Source organism: Polypterus senegalus, chromosome 12 (genome assembly GCF_016835505.1).
Source record: "Polypterus senegalus isolate Bchr_013 chromosome 12, ASM1683550v1, whole genome shotgun sequence".
Lineage (NCBI taxonomy): Eukaryota > Metazoa > Chordata > Cladistia > Polypteriformes > Polypteridae > Polypterus > Polypterus senegalus.
In genome coordinates, this window is record NC_053165.1 from 102,976,705 (window position 1) to 102,991,429 (window position 14,725).

General features: G+C 41.5%; 1 protein-coding gene across 1 annotated transcript in view; it reads left to right on the forward strand.

Annotated features, from left to right (window-relative positions):
- LOC120541445 (inositol hexakisphosphate and diphosphoinositol-pentakisphosphate kinase 2-like) overlaps nt 1-14,725 on the forward strand; it is a 267,227-nt gene that overhangs the window by 76,125 nt on the left and 176,377 nt on the right. Inside the window, 3 exon segments of the mRNA XM_039773073.1 lie at nt 592-746; nt 2,969-3,070; nt 13,921-14,082. Of these exon segments, the coding sequence (XP_039629007.1) occupies nt 592-746; nt 2,969-3,070; nt 13,921-14,082 (419 nt within the window).

Consider the following 14,725-nt stretch of genomic DNA (forward strand, 5'->3'; position numbering starts at 1 on the left):
GCACAGCACACCAACATGAACAGGATTGCTTTCCTAACGTTTGCACGAAGCACTTAAAAAGAGGACTTTTTATTTGGCATGGGTTACATTATTTCTGAAGAAAATCATAGACATGACAATAATAGGTCTTGAGCCAGGAGATTGCTGATGAGTATGTACTTCTTCCATTTTTTTAATTGTCCACTTACAAATACAGGACTTGAACCAGAAAGAGATCCTTAGAAAGCAGCTTAAGTTGCAGAGATACTCAAGATGCACTCAATAATTGAATTTATCAAATATCACTTTCTGGTGTAATGGCATTAATGAACTAGTTAGCCCATAATCTGCAACTGAATGGTAGTGATTTTTTAGTCTTAGAAAGTAGCTGGTTTATTAAGTAGATGCGTATTATGTCTAGCACTGTATATTAAAGTATCTTCTGTGAAGATATTTTTAATTTAAATGTTGAATTTTAGAGACTGTATGAAATGGATGCTTTTAGGTTAGACTCTAAGATTATAAAGATGCATGCTGTAATTTATGCTATAATTTGCAATTGTACAGCTGTGACTTTAAATATATATTTATTTTTTTCTGTTTGCTTATTAGAATGCAATTTGATTGAAGGAGAGGACCATGTAGAAGTGAATGGAGAGATTTTTCAAAAGCCATTTGTTGAGAAACCTGTTAGTGCGGAGGATCACAATGTGTACATCTATTATCCTACTTCTGCTGGTGGAGGAAGTCAGCGACTTTTTAGAAAGGTATGTTCGGTATTTAGTCATCATGCTTGCGTAAACTCTGTATTTCAGCGGTGGCATTCTCTGAGGTGTGCAGACTGGGGACTGGCCATATCTCTGTAGGTGGATACACCGTTTATTGGTCTGGTGTCTGATGGCTGTCATACTTGGGGAATAGCTATTGCTGTAGTGGATTGGCTTCTTCCGATGGTGTCTGATATCACTTCTTTCAACGAGCGTATTATGGGACTCAGATTACGGCACTGTCTGGGTTACTTGTCTGTTGTCTCAGTGTATGCTCCGACTGCGGTGAGTGATGTCTCGGCGAGGGAGACATTTTATTCGCAGCTTCGCTCTGTGGTTGATGGGTGCCCACGAGGTGACACTCCTCTTGTCATGGGTGATTTCAGTGCAACCACTGGCACTGACAGGGCTGGCTATGAGGATTGTCTCGGTCCCCTTGGGTCTGGTGACCGTGGTGAAAGTGGCTCCATGTTCCTTGACTTTGCAAAAGGTCAAGGGCTGCGAATCGCTTTATCCTGGTTCCAGCACCCTGAACCACATCATTGGACCTGGTACTCCAATACTGGTGATGCGGTGAAAGAGATTGATCACATCCTCGTGGGCAGACGCTGGAGGCTCTTGCAAAACTGCAGGGTCTACAGAAGTGCCCAGTTTGTGAATTCTGACCACAGACTTGTTGTTGCTACTCTTAGGATCCAGGTTAGATCCAGTAGGTTACCACCTACTAGGAAAATGAGCCTGAACTTGGCCAGACTCCAAGACCAGGCTGTTTGTAATGAGTTTGCACGCAGTTTGTGTGAGGAACTTTCAGATTTGGATACGACTGCCGATCCTAATGTGATGTGGGAGATCTTCGGTGACAAGACTGTGAAGGTTGCTGAGGGTTGTGTTGGTGTTACCGGTGTTTCATCTTGCAAGGCACCCTGGATATCATTGAGAGGAGTCGCAGTGCACGGGGTTTTCATGGAGTGCAAACGCGAATATTGGCAGAGTTTCTTTACAGCCTTTGGCGATTTTCATAAAGTGTTCGACTAAGTTGATTGAGCTGCCCTGTGGAACATCCTGAGGGTTCATGGGATCCCCTCGAGGTGGCTGGCCTGTACACACTGGTACTGTGAGTGCTGTGCAGAGTGGAGGCGGGACCTCTGTGTTTTTCCCATTTGATTCTGGGGTTTGTCAGGGGTGTGTTCTTGCTCCTACCCTGTTCAATGCTTGTATGGACTGGGTATTGGGCAAGGTCGTGGGGTCCAGTGGCTGTGGTGCATCTGTTGGTGAAGAAAGATTCACAGATCTTGATTTTGCTGATGATGCTGTGATCTTCGCGGAGTCAATGGATGCTCTGATCAGGACGCTCGAGAGACTGAGTGAGGAGTCTAAAGTGTCTGGGCTTGCGAGTGTCCTGGATAAAACCAAGATCCAGGCCTTTGCTGCTGGCTCTGCCCAAGAGGTCATTAGTGTGTCCGTTTGCGGAGAGAGTGTTGGCCTTGTTGAGAGATTTACTTACCTTTGCAGTGACATCCATGTCTCTGGTGACTCTTCCTGTGAAGTTAGTAGACGAATTGGGAGAGCATGGGCGGGGTCATGAGGTCGCTGGAAAGGGGTGTGTGGCGCTCCCGATATCTATGCAAAAGGACGAAGGTCCGAGTCCTGGTGCCTCCTGTCTTGCTATATGCCTGCGAGACATGGACGCCATCTAGTGACCTGAGGCGAAGACTGGACTCCTTTGGTGCTGTGTCTCTCCGGAAAAATCCTTGGGTACCGTTGGTTTGACTTTGTGTCGAATGAACGGTTGCTCATTGAGTCCCAAATGAGGCATATTACCCGTGAGGGAGTGTCCGTTATGGTAATACGACCATGTGGCGCGTTTCCCCTAGGGTGATCCGGTTCATAAGATCCTCATTGTTGGGGACCCAAGTGGCTGGACCAGGCGAAGGGGTCGCCCACGTAACACCTGGCTGTGGCAGATAGAGGGTCATTTCCGGAGGGTTGGACTGGACCGCGTGTCTGCCTGCAGTGTTGCAAAACGGGATCCCGAGTTGTTTCATCGTGTAGTGGGTGCGGCAACTCACTGTACCAGTGCATGCTCTCCAATTTGACTTGACTTGCTTTTCCTATATCAATTTCAGCTACCATTGTACAAGATTTTGGACTTATAGGCCTTCTGTGCTTTATATAGGAATAAGTAATTTTTAAGTCATTTTTTTAGTTTTACTCTTTTACAGATTGGGAGTCGCAGCAGTGTTTATTCTCCAGAGAGTAGTGTACGCAAGACTGGCTCATATATTTATGAGGAATTTATGCCAACTGATGGCACTGATGTTAAGGTAAGAATAAGTGTTTAGGAAGTGGTTAAAGAACAGCATGGTTTTGGGTACATAATTCTAACATAGATACAACATTATTGAAGATGTGTCCATAGAAATTGCTATGATAAAATCCAAAAACATGCTGCATATTTAGCTATGTGAACTATTCACCCACAGTTGGAATCATAAAAATTGTGCTTGCATTATCATTATGTCAAAATTGTCTGTATTTTACTTGCCAAAAAATTTAAAATTATAGAAACCTCATGTCTTAAATATAATCTGTAAATTACATTTCATATAAATAATGAACAATAAAGATTTCTCAAAAAAATGCTAGTGTGCAGGGGTGCTAGTTCAGTAGGATGCCATCAGCTGACAGTTTTCTTGGTTGGCTTACAATGCCATTGCGATGCGCTGCCACCTTAAGATCCTTTCATGTGGCTCAATACACTCTCATCTTCCTCATTCACTGTGTAAACATTGAAGACACCAGATGCACTATACAGGGAGCACTACCTTCCTTATTTTCCCCAACTTTGTGAAACTATCCAAGTCAGTATCCTTAAGGAGATTTGTCAATGGCCACACACCTAGGATGTTGAACTTTAGCAGCAGAGAAGTATATTTGAAGTGCTTGTAGTTAAGTATTCTCTATCCATATCCCTCCCTCTTCCATTTATTGACCCCAGCTCCTTTCATTACCATCTGTTAACCTAAATGATCCTGCTACAGGGCGTATTTTTTTTCTTCCACTTCTACTATTTTTATAATTTGCATTTTAGTTTTTAAAGGGGATGCTATATGTTTTAGTGCAACACTAGGCAAATGTATTACTTCTTAAAAATTCTTAATATAACTACAGTGCATGTAAAACAACTAAGAACTAAAGTATAATAACTTCATGCTCTACAGCGCATACAGTTTCAGGAACAGACAATGGCTATTGTATATAAGACAGCCATATAATCATTAACATAGTACTCTGGCAGATTGGTACTTGAACATGTCCATGTGGTCTTAACAACATGCTCTGTGCTGATTTCATTTAAAAGTAGTTTTTTTTTTTCTCTGAGGATTAGTTTACCCCAAGGTATTACTGTATAAGGGTTTGTGACCAGTAGGGGGTGTTGCAGCACATCAAACGTCTCACACAACTTCACAGATATCAGTTGGTAAAAATAAAAGGTTTGTATCAAATACCTTGTAAAAATGCTGCAGCAATGACATAAATGAACAGAATTCCTATCCTTCCTTTTTTCTTTCTCCTTCCATTCCTTCAGTCAAGCTTTGTTCACTTCTACCTGACTCCCAATCGCCCAAATGTGGCAGAGTGTTTTATATCTTGGACCCGGGAGTACTTCCGGTGCTAGGGCATAGTCCAGTGGAATTACTTCCAGGTGACACGGAAGAACCACAAAGTAGGGATTATTAATTCGCTTGGTTCCCCCTGGTGGCCCAAATTGAACCCAACAGGGTATCATCACGCTACTACAGGTTCCAGTATGATCTGCGGGCATCTACATGGGGATCCTAATCCAAGGGGGGCTGCCACCTAGCTTATGGGGGAGGGGATATTTAATAGCATTCATCTCCACCGTCCTTCCATTATACTGGTCTCCCAGCCGGGTAAGGATCCTTGTACAATTCTGGTCAGGATGGTAGTCCACGTGTGCAATCCATTACAGCTTGTAAGAGCCATATCCTTTAAGTTAATGGTGAATTTACCTTCATTTTTGCTCAGAATGAACCTGAATATTATGTAGTTTTACAAGGGAAGATTTAGTTTAATCTGCTGTAAACTAAGAAGCAATGGAATGTCCGTAATGTTCAGCTAATTGTGACTATAGAATAACTTTCACACTGAAGTTTGACAGTGTGAAAGCTATAGGGGAAAGATGGATATCCTGGCTGGATGACTGCATTACTCTTGGTACACTTTATTAATCCCCGAGGGGAAATTTTCTTTTTGCTTGACCTTTTGTGCAGGGTCAGCTATTGTATAGCACCCCAGAGCAATTTTGAAGTTAAGAGCCTTGCTCAAGGGTCCAGTGGAGTAGGATCCCTTCTGGTAGTAATGGGATTTGAACTGGCAACCTTCCAGATGTTGGTGCATATCCTTCACCTCAGAAACACCACTCCGCCAAGTTTTTAGGTACCAGGGGATGGACAAGCAGGAGCCTGAGGCCTGGAGCAGTTCCATCCCCCATGTGTTTGGTGGCAGTGGTCCGCTGGAGGCATCCCAACTTTGACACCCGCAGGTGTTAATGGGAAGTGTTAGGGTCCCTGGGTGCTGCAAGGGGGCACTGATGGTGAAAGGCTGCCTTTGTTCTCAAACAACGTGGAAGTGCTCCCCACAAATCATGTTGTGGCACTGGAAGATGTTCTGGGTCCGGCATAAAACGAGCTTGTTGCCTTACCTCGATAAGTCAGTGTCGTAAGGTAACAGGCAACACTCAACTGGAGGTGGAAGAAGAGGAAAGAGTCATCGTTTTGTGTGATTATTGGTTGTGCTGTATTGTTAAAAATCCATTATTTGAACATATGACTATATTGGGTTTGGAGTTTGGTGCTTGGTGTTGCCCCCTACTGGATACAACAGCTAGAAAGAAATATGAACTGTTATTTAGATAGGCATTAAGGGCATATAGTTTTCTAATCATATGTATGTTTATGCCGTCAATGAGATAAAATGTTGTGACAGTAGGGGGCACTATTGCTCCCTTGAACCCTCCGGTACAACGCCAGACACCAGGTATTATAATAATGTGCACTAAGCACCCTCCACTCCACACTACTCATAAACCAAATACAATACTCCAGTAACAATAACCAATCCTGCAACTCCCAGACGCGTTTCCTTCCTACCACCCAGCTCAGCTCACCATCTGAGAGCTCCCACAGTCCTTTATACTCCCCTGACCCGGAGGTGTTCCTGCCCAACAGTCCACAATTCCTTATTCCTTCCGGGTCAGGGTAAATAGTCCTTATCTTCACCCTGGAAGCACGTCGTTTCTTCCTGTCACGGGATTATGACGCACTTCCGGGTTATAGGGCATATACGAGTCCATGAGCCTCCCTACAACGACTCCATGTGGTCCCCAAGGTATCCAGCAGGGCTGGGTATAAAAACTACAGAGTCCATGATGCCCTGCTGGAACTCGGGACACATCCATGCTGTTGGGAGAGCTCCTCCTGTCGGCCTGGGGGTGAGGGCCGGAATATGAAGCCGGCCATCCACCACAATGTAGAAACCTTAACAAATGTAACCTAGATACTTAAGCCTCAAGAGGAATACTATAGACAAGAATTTTCCCTTTTGCCTTTTTTGCATATATTACCTGTCAACTTTGTTCCTTGTTTTGTGTGAACTGTTTCCTTTGAATTTCATCTAAAATCTTTTAGATGAATACATTTGGACTGTTGAGTTTTTTTCTTGTGCAATGAGTCATACTATTGCTGGAATGCCTTTCTATGAACTGCATTTGAACTATTTTGAACTACTTGGAAGCCCACCACAAATGCAGTTACAGGCTTATTCTGTTTTTAAAATTATACCATAATAGAAAACTGATTTAGGTGCTTAAATAATGAATTTGTAACTCCTACATGAGATGTATTAGCCACATAAATGCAAGTAAATCCCACATCTTTCAACAGTTTTAAGTGATCTGGATACTTGTTCATTCATGTAGAAATTTCCCCCATTGAAATTTTCTCATCCACTGCTGTTTTCAGCCTTATGTCTGATATTGCTGGTATAGGTTCCAGCTCCTTCTAACTCTTTACTGGCTAAAGCAACTTCAAAAAATGGGCGACTGAATTTTAAACACCTACCTTTTTATTTAGAGAGAAAGGGTTGTTGAGTTGATGATGAACTTGTCTCTAAGAACCCATTGTTTTGTTTACAAAAGAATTTGTCTTTTATACTGTTAATCCTTAAAATAAAATGCCTAAATAAAAATTAGCAGCACCAGGATTTGAACAAGAGTGTATGGCTGCAGCCACTATAAAGTGTAAGGCTCCACTCCAGACAGAAAACATGTGACCTTCACGCTAGACAGAAGGCATGTAACCTCCTCACTCAATCGGCCCACCTCTACATTAGTGAAGTTATCCACATGCTCTCCTTTTGTTAACGGTTTACCACATTGTTGGACGACTGTTTTTATTTTTTTTGTGCCAGTTCATGTTTTGGTCCTAACCCACAGGTTTTCGTTTTATTAAAGAGGCTATTATATTCACATTATAGAGGTAGTTGTTTTAAATAAATCTTGTTTTACATGTGCACACCTTTTAGATGTACAATGAGAGTGTTAGATGAATTGGTTATATTTTATATAATTTAATTTAATTATTTATATGGGTATTTCAATACAGAGAGGACATGGAGTTGTTTCTGCATATATTTGTTGACCAGTAGGGCCTCTGAGTCAATACTATGTACAGTGGTGTGAAAAACTATTTGCCCCCTTCCTGATTTCTTATTCTTTTGCATGTTTGTCGCACAAAATGTTTCTGATCATCAAACACATTTAACCATTAGTCAAATATAACACAATTAAACACAAAATGCAGTTTTTAAATGATGGTTTTTATTATTTAGGGAGAAAAAAAAATCCAAACCTCCATGGCCCTGTGTGAAAAGTAATTGCCCCTGAACCTAATAACTGGTTGGGCCACCCTTAGCAGCAATAACTGCAATCAAGCGTTTGCGATAACTTGCAATGAGTCTTTTACAGCACTCTGGAGGAATTTTGGCCCACTCATCTTTGCAGAATTGTTGTAATTCAGCTTTATTTGAGGGTTTTCTAGCATGAACCGCCTTTTTAAGGTCATGCCATAGCATCTCAATTGGATTCAGGTCAGAACTTTGACTAGGCCACTCCAAAGTCTTCATTTTGTTTTTCTTCAGCCATTCAGAGGTGGATTTGCTGGTGTGTTTTGGGTCATTGTCCTGTTGCAGCACCCAAGATCGCTTCAGCTTGAGTTGACGAACAGATGGCCGGACATTCTCCTTCAGGATTTTTTGGTAGACAGTAGAATTCATGGTTCCATCTATCACAGCAAGCCTTCCAGGTCCTGAAGCAGCAAAACAACCCCAGACCATCACACTACCACCACCATATTTTACTGTTGGTATGATGATCTTTTTGAAATGCTGTGTTCCTTTTACGCCAGATGTAACGGGACATTTGCCTTCCAAAAAGTTCAACTTTTGTCTCATCAGTCCACAAAGTCTCGGCAATCATTGAGATGTTTCTTAGCAAATTTGAGATGAGCCCTAATGTTCTTTTTGCTTAACAGTGGTTTGCGTCTTGGAAATCTGCCATGCAGGCCGTTTTTGCCCAGTCTCTTTCTAATGGTGGAGTCGTGAACACTGACCTTAATTGAGGCAAGTGAGGCCTGCAGTTCTTTAGACGTTGTCCTGGGGTCTTTTGTGACCTCTCGGATGAATCGTCTCTGCACTCTTGGGGTAATTTTGGTCGGCCGGCCACTCCTGGGAAGGTTCACCACTGTTCCATGTTTTTGCCATTTGTGGATAATGGCTCTCACTGTGGTTCGCTGGAGTCCCAAAGCTTTAGAAATGGCTTTATAACCTTTACCAGACTGATAGATCTCAATTACTTCTGTTCTCATTTGTTCCTGATTTTCTTTGGATCTTGGCATGATGTCTAGCTTTTGAGGTGCTTTTGGTCTACTTCTCTGTGTCAGGCAGCTCCTATTTAAGTGATTTCTTGATTGAAACAGGTGTGGCAGTAATCAGGCCTGGGGTGGCTACGGAAATTGAACTCAGGTGTGATACACCACAGTTAGGTTATTTTTTTTAACAAGGGGGCAATTACTTTTTCACACAGGGCCATGTAGGTTTGGATTTTTTTTCCTCCCTAAATAATAAAAACCATCATTTAAAAACTGCATTTTGTGTTTACTTGTGTTATATTTGACTAATGATTAAATGTGTTTGATGATCAGAAACATTTTGTGTGACAAACATGCAAAAGAATAAGAAATCAGGAAGGGGGCAAATAGTTTTTCACACCACTGTATAACATACGATGGAAGGATGGGCACTGGGTGTTACTGTGTTATAAACTAGAGATTTTCAAAGTACAGCAAGTCCCAAAAAATATTCAAAATGCCATGTAGAGGGGATAAAACCATCAAAACCCAGCTAATCACAAAAGGGAAACAAAGGTTTTATAAAACAATTTCTACAAACGCTGTGTTAACAAAGACAAGCACTGAGTAGAATAAAGGCATAAAAATTAGTGCCTTCAAACAGCAATCCTAAAAGCTAACAGAGTCCCAATCCGAAATGTACAAGTCAAAAAACATTGAAAAGGGCCACAAAAATCCATTATATCACAAAGCACAGAATAAACACTAGAAAAACACACCACAAGCACATTCATAGTGAAGTGCAAGGAACTGTGGGTTTCCTAAGCCTTTGTAGGGCTGAGGGCAGTCTTTTTTTTTTTTTTTTAGTGATGGGCAGGTGGCCTAACCTTTTGGGGGACCACCCACAAAACACATGGAACATCACATAGTACACAATAACATATACTTAAATAATCAGCACTATTAACATAAAAATTAATAAATAAATTAAATATATAAAATAATTAAATAATTAGCACTGTTAACATAAACATTAATAAACTAGATATAATTATGATATTTGAACCTCAGCTTGGGGGACCTCTGACTGAAATATAACATTGTTTTAAATGTGATTATTGTTTGCTGTGATTACAAAATAAATAATAATATATAGACCAATCAGCCACAACATTAAAACTACAGTACCTGCCTAATATCGTGTAGATCTCCCTCATGCTGCCAAAACCGCTTTGACCTGTCGAGGCATGGACTCCAGAACAACAACAACAACAACATTTATTTATATAGCACATTTTCATACAAAAATGTAGCTCAAAGTGCTTTACATAATGAAGAATAGAAAAATAAAAGACACAGTAAGAAAAATAAGTCAACACTAATTAACATAGGATAAGAGTAAGGTCCGATGGCCAGGGAGGACAGAAAAAACAAAAAAACTCCAGACGGCTGGCTCTTTGTATTTAGGGTTCTCACAGAAGGACTTGGTGATGATGGTCATTTAGACTTCTGGCTTTTAGTCCATCAATGTAGTAACATCATGATGGTTTGAGTAGGTGGTGGTGGCGCAGGCCGCTACCACAAAGAAACCGAAAAAAGAAACAGAAGAGAATGTAGAGGTTAGTACGGATTTTAGAGCCACCATGAATAGTTATTATAATGAATTGAATACACAGAGTTTCAGGATTAAATTAAAGTGAAGTTATGAGAAAGCCATGTTAAAGTAATGTGTTTTCAGCAATGTTTTAAAGTGCTCCACTGTATTAGCCTGGCGAATTCCTATTGGAGAATTCAGAAGACATCTGAAGGTGTCCTGTGGTATCTGGCACCACCGTTTTGCATCATTTGACCTTGCTAGGGTCCTCCTCAATAGGATCCGTGATCACTTGCTCACCTACCAGCGACTGGAACAGTCTGGTTTTCCGCCTATGAATTCTTACCATCGACCGCATCCTGGCACAGAGGGTTCTATTGGAGTGCAAACACGAATATCAAAGAGTTTCTTTGCAGCCTTTGTCGATTTTCATAAAACGCTTAACTCAGTTGATCAAGCTGCCCTGTGGGACATCCTGAGGGTTTGCGGGATACCCTTGAGGTTGCTGGATCTCATGGCCGACCTTTACACTGGTACTGTGAGTGCTGTGCAGAGTGGAGGTAGAACTTCTTTTTTTCCCCTGTTGATTCTGGGGTTCATCAGGGGTGTGTTCTTGCTCCTACTCTGTTCAGTGCTTGTATGAACTGGGTGTTGGGCAAGGTTGTGGGGACCAGCGGCTGTGGAGCATCTGTCGGTGAAGAAAGATTCACGGATCTTGACTTTGCTGATGATGCTGTGATCTTCACAGAGTCAATGGAGGCTCTGATCAGGGGAGCGCGAGGAGTCTTGAGTGTCTGGGCTTGTGAGTGTCCTTGATAAAAACCAAGATCCAGGACTTTAATGACCTCTTGGGCATAGCCATCAGCAGTGTCTGTCTGTGGAGTGAGTGTCGACCTTGTTCGAGAGGTTTACTTACTTTGGCAGTGACATTCATGTCTCTGGTGACTCTTCCAATGAAGTCCGTAGATGGATTGGGAGAGCATGGGCGGGGTCATGAGGTCGCTGGAAAGGGGTGTGTGGTGCGCCCGATATCTATGCAAAAGGACGAAGGTCCGAGTCCTGGTGCCTCCAGTCTTGCTATATGCTTGCGAGACATGGACGCCATCTAGTGACCTGAGGCGAAGACTGGACTCCTTTGGTACTGTGTCTCTCCGGAAAAATCCTTGGGTACCGTTGGTTTGACTTAGTGTCGAATGAAGGGTTGCTCATTGAGTCCCAAATGAGGCATATTACCTGTGAGGGAGTGTCAGTTATGGTACTACGGCCATGTGGCAGTACTGGGTACTGTTCTTTCGACTTTGTGTCGAATGAGCAGTTTCTCATGGAATCCCGAATAAGACACGTTACCTGCATTGTGAGGGAGCATCAGTTATGGCACTACAGCCATGTGGCGCGTTTCCCCAAGGGTGATCCAGCTGGTAAGAGCCTCATTGTTTGGGACCCGAGTGGCTGGACCAGGCCAAGGGGTCACCCATGTAACACCTGGCTGCGGCAGATAGAGGGTCATTTCCGGAGGTTGGGACTGGACCGCGTGTCTGCCTGGAGAGTTGCCAACTGGGATCCCGAGGTGTTTCGTCGTGTAGTGGGTGCTGCAATGCACTGTACCAGTGCATGCTCGCTAACTTGACTTGTTTTGCATCAGATCCATTAAGTTCTGCAGTTGTTTTTTTATTGAGATCAGAGGAATTTGGATGCCTAGTCAAAAGTTTGAACTCTGTCTTGTTGATCAAACCATTTCTGAACAATTTGTGCAATGTGGCAGGGATCATTATCGTGCTGAAATATGCATCTGCCATCAGGAAATACCTTAGCCATAATGAGGTGTATGTGGTCTGCAACAATCTTTGAGTAGGTGGTATGTGGCAGAATAACAACCACATGAATGCCAGGACCTAACAGTGCTGTTGCTAATGCTTCTTGTAACTGTTAGCAACTGATGTGGGTTATAGTAGTTATAACTGGTTATGCTACTGTGAAAAGAAAACCCAAGGACAAGATAAAGGTTTGGGACACCAGCCTGTACACTCCAACTACTGAAGTGAAAAAAATGCAACATAGCAATACATACAAAAGTAAAACATCTTTCTTGGAGTGAGTCCATTAGCAAGCCTGTTCATTCATTGTGGTGTTGGCCAAATATGGTGGAAACCAAAAAGGTTAGAACCATTCCCAGAATGCAGAAGTTTGATCACAAATCTTCCTGTCTTGGATCCTCTGGTCTATGGACAGAAACGCAGAAAATGTGAAGAACAGCGTCACCTCTCTGCTTGGGGTTGAATTGCAAGAGTTATACAATCCCAGAGAACAGTCATAATACATGTGTGCATGGCAGTACTTTATTCATCCTAAGGCAATATTTTTAACTTTTTGGATCAGCTCAGGCAATATTTTAACAAGTAACAACACCATCAGCTTCAGACGCACACAACAAAGAAGAAGAAACTTCTGACTTGACTAATGCTAGAGCAGTCAACAGTAATGCATTGTAAAGGTGTATTGCTGTAGGTATGATGGAGCCCGGAAGCAGTATTTGACTCCCTTCTACTAAATAAATCGTCACCTAAAAGTACTCAACAATAGTGTGTCAAAAATGAATTTATGTCATAATGGCTATCAGTTTTGCCTTCTTTTTCTACTCTGCACGTCTCAATAGGCAATATACATTACGATACAGTACAATTTATTTTTGTAGAGCCCAAAATCACAAGGACTGCCACAATGGGCTTTAACAGGCCCTGCCTTTTGACAGCCCCCCAGCTTTGACACTATTAAGAAAACAAGGAAAAACTACCAAAAAAACCCTTGTACGGAAAGAAATAGAAGGAATGTTGGGAAAGGCAGTTGAAAGAAAAACCCCTTTCCAAGTAGGTTGGGCATGCAGTGGATGTCAAAAAAGGGGGTAAATACAATACAGTACACAGAATAGAACACAAGTAATCCTCAATACAATAGTACAATAGAAATATTACAAGTACAGAGCAGAATTCAACAGTAGATGATATCACATAATAGGATTCGGATTTGTTCAGAGTCTTGGACACCTCTGCCAAAAGGCTGCCTCCTCCTATTAGCGATTCCACAACTGGCCCAGCCAATCTGATGAAAAGACCCCTCTACCTGATGATTCTTGCAATCCTCCTTCAGAGATTACTTTTCCTTAGGCAGACAAAATAACTTGGCAGTAGGGCAATGGTACCAAGTGCCACATTTGAATACCGAGAATAGAAATGGAATAGGTGAGGGTTAGTAACAAATTATAACTATCTAGCGTTGTTTTAATTAAAACATTACACCTTATTAGTAAACTAATACTACAGTATTAGTACGACAGTAATAGTAAACTATTACTACAGTAACTTCTTTACCTAAACTCATACTTTGGTATTTGCTAATAAACGTTTACAGCCTGGCTACTCTGGACAGGTGATAGCGGCGCTATATTCATCAAGGCATACATTTAAGAGAATGGGTTCTTAAGATGTTGGGGCATACTAAACAATGTAGACGTCAATATACAGAATTTATCTCATTTAACCTTAGACCTGAAACCATTCATTGATTCAATTTCTGGTCATCTGGACAAAAAAATGCTCAAAATCTAATGAGTCATCATCCAGTAAGTTGAAGCTATTGTTTCCCATTCTTTACTCAGGTTTATACAGTGGGACCCGATTATGCTCATGCTGAAGCACGAAAATCTCCAGCACTGGATGGAAAAGTAGAAAGAGACAGTGAAGGAAAGGAAATTCGATATCCAGTAATGCTCACTGCTATGGAGAAATTAGTTGCCCGCAAAGTGTGCCTTGCTTTTAAGGTGAGTGTTTTCCTTTACATCAAATGGCTCATAATCTCATCCTCTTCATAAAAATGGGGGATCTCAAAATTTGAGGACTATGAATTTTCTGTTATCAAGGCCTTTTCTCACTTAACCTATATTGAAATATCTTTTCCATCCACAAGATGGAGTAGAGGGCTGCAAGACAAATCCAGTGTATACACACTTGTATTTAACATCACATTTAGTTTTGCCTCAGCATGCTATTAATGGAATTGCCTTGTAAATAAGAATAGTATGTAGAAAATGGATTTTATATGGAACAAAAAGAATGTTTTGTTTTTGAGTAGGTGGGATAACTTTAAACTGTCTTAAATTCAAGCTTTACTGCTGACTTACTTGGGATGCAGGGTTATAATAAAAGGGATGTAACATATAGGCATCAGGGTAAGAATGAGCTTGGGGAAGAAGATATATTTTTTGATAGTGAGGCAAAGTTAAATTGATTTATACATTGAAACATTTGTATCATTTTTTGAGGAATTCTGCAAATTCCTTCTCACAGACCCAGCATCATGGGTTGGAATCTAGTTGTCCTCATTTAGTTTACATCTGGTTCACTTTTCTGCTCAGGTTTTCTGTTAAATACCAGACACAGTGCTCGTATTTGATGATAAAGAGT